This window comes from Geospiza fortis, unplaced genomic scaffold (assembly GCF_000277835.1).
Source record: "Geospiza fortis unplaced genomic scaffold, GeoFor_1.0 scaffold32, whole genome shotgun sequence".
In the NCBI taxonomy this organism is placed as follows: domain Eukaryota; kingdom Metazoa; phylum Chordata; class Aves; order Passeriformes; family Thraupidae; genus Geospiza; species Geospiza fortis.
The window spans coordinates 1,189,994-1,195,322 of record NW_005054428.1 but is presented as its reverse complement, the minus strand read 5'-3'; the positions used below and the strand labels follow the sequence as shown (position 1 = coordinate 1,195,322).

The window sequence follows — 5,329 nt, the reverse complement described above, 5'->3', positions numbered from 1 at the left end:
CCCTGGGCTGCAATGAGCTGCCATTGAAGATCCCTTCCCACCCAAAGCACTCTGGCATTCCCATTCCTGAATCAAGGATGGAAACCAGCACCAAAGCCCATTGCAGCAAATGGAGAAAGGAAAGGAAAGAATGATTTCCTGGCTGGTTCCAGGTGCCCCCAGTGCCATTTGCCACAGGGGGTTTGTAGCCTGGCAAGGCCTGGTTCGAGAGGTTTGGGCTGTGCCAGGGTGCCCAGAGCAGCTGTGGCTGCCCCTGGAGCCCTGGCAGTGCCCAAGGCCAGGCTGGAGCACCTGGCACAGTGGGAGCTGTCCCTGCTATGGCAGGGGGGGCACTGGGGGGGATTTAAGATCCTTCCCACCCAAACCATTCTGGGATTCCATGATTGGAGCTGTGGCTGCAGAACATTTTGTGTCCTGCACTGTGAGGCGTTGTCAGGGGAAATGGGAAGTGTTTAATTGCAGCTAAAATTCAGTTTAATCAGTTTGTGTTGCTTTCTGTTCAAAATTCCTTGCAATGCCATGAGGAGAGTTGTTATTTCTGCACTGTGACAAGAGCAGGAATAAAAATAGCTGCATTTGAAGAAATATGGGAATGACAGAAGCTTAAAAGAATTTGCAAGACACCTGAGGTGTGTTGATGTTTATAAATACTGGAGAGCAGTGCCTTGGCTTGTCCCTCCCTCCTGGTGCAGATGGAGGAGCAGGTTCAGCTGTGTTTGCAATGATTGCTGCTCATGGGAGCCTCCTGCCCTCCCATTTGGGGTTATTTTGGGATGGCAGGAAGGGGAGCATGGGGCAAGGTCCCTGCTTTTATCCTCGAGCAGCCTGCACTGTGTTGAGGGTGTGAGGAGGAATCCTGTCTGAAATCAGTGCAGACTGATTGGTTTTGTAAACAAACAGCTTTGTTGAGTTGGGGAGGAAACGAGAGCACAACTTTGTGATTGTGCTTTAAAGCAGCCCAGGAGAGCTGTGAAATCAGTTCTTGCTGCTTCCTCTGCATCCAGCAGCTGATTCACTCCTCAAGTTCAGCCTTAGATTTGCACTTCTGCTGCTGGAGTTATCAGCAGGAGTTGGTATCAGTCTGGATATTGAATTCGATATCAATCAGGGCATGGAATTTGATATCAAATCGAGATACTGAAGTGGTTATCAAGATATTTAATTTGCTATCAGTCAGGGTATTGAAACAGATAGCAATCAGGAATTATCACCACTCCTGATCCAGAGGGGAGATCCCCAGAGCTGATGATGTTTGTTTGTTCCATGGTAATTTCAGGCACATTCAGGTTCTTTTCATCTTCAGTGCCTTGAGTTTTATCCCAGCTTGAGGCAAGGCTCATTTCATGGTTAATTTGCTGTGGATGTGCTGCTGGGAATTCCATCCATCCCATCCAGAGGATTTACTGGGATATTGTCCCTTTGTCACCTCAGGGCTGGGAATTCCCAGTGTGGAGGTGATCGGGTGAAGCTGTTCCCAAACCCCCTAAAGAACGGGAGGAAGGATTCAGGAGAGGCATGGAGGGACAGGAGCCAGGGAATGGCTGCCAGTGCCAGAGGGCAGGGCTGGATGGGAGATTGGGAACTGGGAATTGTTCCCTGGCAGGGTGGGCAGGGGCTGGGCTGGAATTGCCAGAGCAGCTGTTCTCTCTGCCACGTCCAGAGCTGGGACCCCTGGGCTGTCCCAGCTCAGGGTGGCTCTGTCCCATTCCCAGGAGCTTTTCCTGGGCTGTCCCAGCTCAGGGTGGCTCTGTCCCATTCCCAGGAGCTTTTCCTGGGCTGTCCCAGCTCAGGGTGGCTCTGTCCCATTCCCAGGGGCTGTCCCAGCTCAGGATGGCTCTGTCCCATTCCACACGTGGCAGGTGCTGCCCTCCCTCCCATCAATGTTCCCAAAGAACCCCTGCAGCACCAGAGTCCCCAGCAGAAGGAGAAATGGGAATCCCTGAGCTTTCCTATCCCTGATTTCCTGTTCCTCCAGCAGAAGGAGAAATGGGAATCCCTGAGCTTTCCTATCCCTGATTTCCTGTCCCTCCAGCAGAAGGAGAAATGGGAATTCCTGAACTTTCCTGTCCCTCCGGAGCTTTCCTGTCCCTCCAGCAGCAGCTCCCATTGGCAGGCAGGAATTTATTCCCAGGTGATCTCAGGAAAACTCACAATATTTTCCCCCTCCTTTATTTCTCTTGTGAGTGCAGAGAGGCTGGAGAGTGTCTGTGAGTGTCTGATGGGTGGGGGGCTCCTGGAGCTGGGAGGAACATCAGGAATGGGGAGATGGAATTGTTCCCTCAGCTTTCACCTGGGAGATGTCAATGTTTGATTATCTCAGTTGTGTTTAATGGTTGATACCTGATAGAAGGGAGACGCTTATGGGGTTTATGTTTGCATTTTATACTTATTTTAATCATGCTTTGCTTTGTTTTGTTCCCCTTTTTTTTTGTTTGTTTGTTTGTTTTTTGTTTTGTTCTGTTTTTTTTTTTAATTGCAGCAGCTGTTGCCGGGTAAAAAGTTTTGGGAATCTGATGATTCCAGCAAAGATGGACCAAAAGGGATATTTCTGGGAGATCAGTGGAGAGACAGTGCTTGGGGAACATCAGGTAGCTCAACTATTTCCTTAATTTAGTTGGGGTTGAATACAGAAATGTGCAATTTATTTACTCAAAAGTCCATGCCAGGCTGGGTGACCCAGCGCTGAAGAGATTTAAAAACCCATCTGGCTTATGTAATAAAAACAAATAGAAAACCTCACTTTGCTTTGTGATAAAATTAGGATATCCATGGATGTCAGAACATTGTCTAATGTGAATATGTGTAAATTCATATCTATCTGCTTAAAACCCTTAAATTACCCTTAAAATTTCAATTTCTGATGTGTTTTCTGCTTTGGGATGGATCAGCTGAAAGTTTGAATAAAGGTCTTGGACAACAAGATGAATAAAAAAAAATCCTTTCATTTTAAAAATACTAAACCAACCAAACAAAACCCATCATTCAGTTAAAAAAATAAAATGATGTTTTGAATTAATGTTGAGTTAAATCTGCCAAAGATTTTGTTCTTGCATCAGAGACTGTCCCTGATTTTGGACTTGATGGGAGAGCAACATTCAGTTGAAAAAGAAAAGAAAAAAGGAGATTTTGAATTAATACTGATTTTTATCTGCCAAAGATTTTGTTCTTGGCTCAGAGACTCTCCCTGATTTTGAACTTTGAGGGAGAATATTTAGGAAAAAAAAAAAAAACCAACCTGCAAGTGCTGGGTTTGAAATGCTGATATTTGATTTGTTCTGTCCATGGATTTGTGTCATGAATCTGCTCCTGGAGCTCACCTGTGTGTCTGGTGCAGCTCCCAAACCCTACAGCTCCCAGGAAGTGCCATTTGCAGCTCCCAGGAAATGGCATTTACCTCACTGTTGTGTGGAGTTTTCCCTGATGAAAATACCCATTTTTAGATTAGTAATAAGGCATTGTTTTATTATTTCCATTCAAAAATGGCCATGGAAAGGGGACAGAGCTTCTCCAAATGTGCCTGGCTGGGTCAGTCTGGGCCCTGGGGACTTTGGGTGCTGCTGCCTGTCCCAGCCTCAGGAGCACCTTGTACCTGGCTTAGCCCAGCCTGGAGCTGAGGGGGATTAGGGCTGAGCCAGGCTTTGGGACCAGCTGAGCTTGGGATTTTCACCCCCAGGCCCTTCTCCTCCCTCCCTGTGCTGAATCCCATTTACCCCACAGCTCTGAGTGTCTGGAAGTTTCCCTTTGGCTCCCCCAAAATAAGGGAGCAGCACCCAAGGGCTCTGCTCCCAACCCCCCAGTCCATGCAGCCCCCATGGCATGGTGAGGCTGGATTCCCCCTGCCTCCATCCTTCCCACAGGCTGCACTGCTGGGTTTGGGGTTTTGCCCTTCCTTCCACTCCTGGGGCAGCAGGGCTGGGTTAAAACCAACTTTTCCCTTTTTTTTGAAGCTTTCCCCCCTCACAATCCCCCCCACAATCCCCCCAGTCCATGCAGCCCCCGTGGCATAGTGAGGTGGATCCTCCCTGGCTCCATCCTTCCCACAGGCTGCGCTGCTGGGTTTGGGGTTTCACTCCTCTGCCTCAGAGTTAGGGATTTAGGACCTTTAAAGGCTTTTCAGAACCTCTAAAATCCAAAAGTTCTAGTTCTACCCTTCCTTCCACTCCTGGCACATGGAGTTGGGCAGCAGTGCTGGGTTAAAACCAACTTTTCCATTTTTTTGGAAGCTTTTTGCCCCCACAATCCCTCCATGGCATGGTGAGGTGGATCCTCCCTGGCCCCATCCCTACCCACAGGAGGCACTGCTGGGTTTGAGGTTTCACTCCTCTGCCTCAGAGTTGGGGATTTAGGACCTTTAAAGGTTTTTCAGAACTTTAAAAGCTACAAGCTGTAGTCCTGCCCTTCCTTGCACTGCTGGTGCAGCAGTGCTGGGTTAAAACCAACTTTTCCCTGGTTTTTTTGGAAGCTTTTTCCCTCCACAATCCCCCCAGTCCATCCAGGTGATCTGGATCTTCCTTGGCTCATCCCTGCCCACAGGATGCACTGCAGGCCTCCCATGTGGATTTGGGGTTTTACTCTACCCCAAAGTTGTGGATTTAGACCCCTCAAAGCTGCAGTCCTGCCCTTCCTTCCCCTCCTGGGACACAGAGTTGGGCAGCAGGTTAAAACTGGCTTTTCCCTTTTTTTGGAAGCTTTATCCCCAAAAAATCGCCCAAGTCCCTTTGAGGGCACACTGATGGGAGAAGGGAGGAAGTTTAGCCAGGAGCAGGGAGAGGATGGAATTCCCTTCACCTGCCTCAGGAGGAAGCTCCAGTGTCGATGTCCTTGGCTATTGATGGCCCTTCCACATCCCACCAGCCCCTGGCAATTCCCCGACCTGCTGCCTGCTGCTTTTCACTCCCTGCCTGTTGCCAGGAGCAGGGAATTCCTTTCCCCTCCCCTTTTCTCCCTCTTTTTCCCCCCCTTTCCCTCCTTTTCCCCCTTTCCCTCCTTTTCCCCCTTTTTCCCCCGTTTTTCCCACCCTTTCTCCCCCTTTCCCCCCATTTTCCCTCTTTCCATCCATCCCATCCAGAGGATTTACTGGGATGTTGTCCCCTTGTCACCTCAGAGCCTGGAATTCCCAGTGTGGAGGTTGGAATTCCCCTTTGCCCCCTTTTCTTTCCCCCTTTCCTTCTCCCCCCCCCTTTTTCCCCCCTTTTTTCCCCCTTTCCCCCCTTTTTTCCCCCACTACCCCCTGCACCTCTCCCCCACAGGCCGACGCTGCCTCTCTGCGCTCTCACCTGGTGCACCTGGGGAACCTCCCGCCCGACGGCTACCGGGAGCTGGGGCTGGG

At 49.7% G+C, this 5,329-nt stretch overlaps 1 protein-coding gene across 1 annotated transcript in view; it reads left to right on the top strand.

Moving 5' to 3' along the window:
- Positions 1–5,329, top strand: part of PUM1 (pumilio RNA binding family member 1) — a 91,081-nt gene that overhangs the window by 22,369 nt on the left and 63,383 nt on the right. The window contains exon 3 of the mRNA XM_031061868.1: positions 2,480–2,588. Coding sequence (XP_030917728.1) covers positions 2,480–2,588 — 109 coding nt within the window. The remainder of the gene's footprint in view (positions 1–2,479; positions 2,589–5,329) is intronic.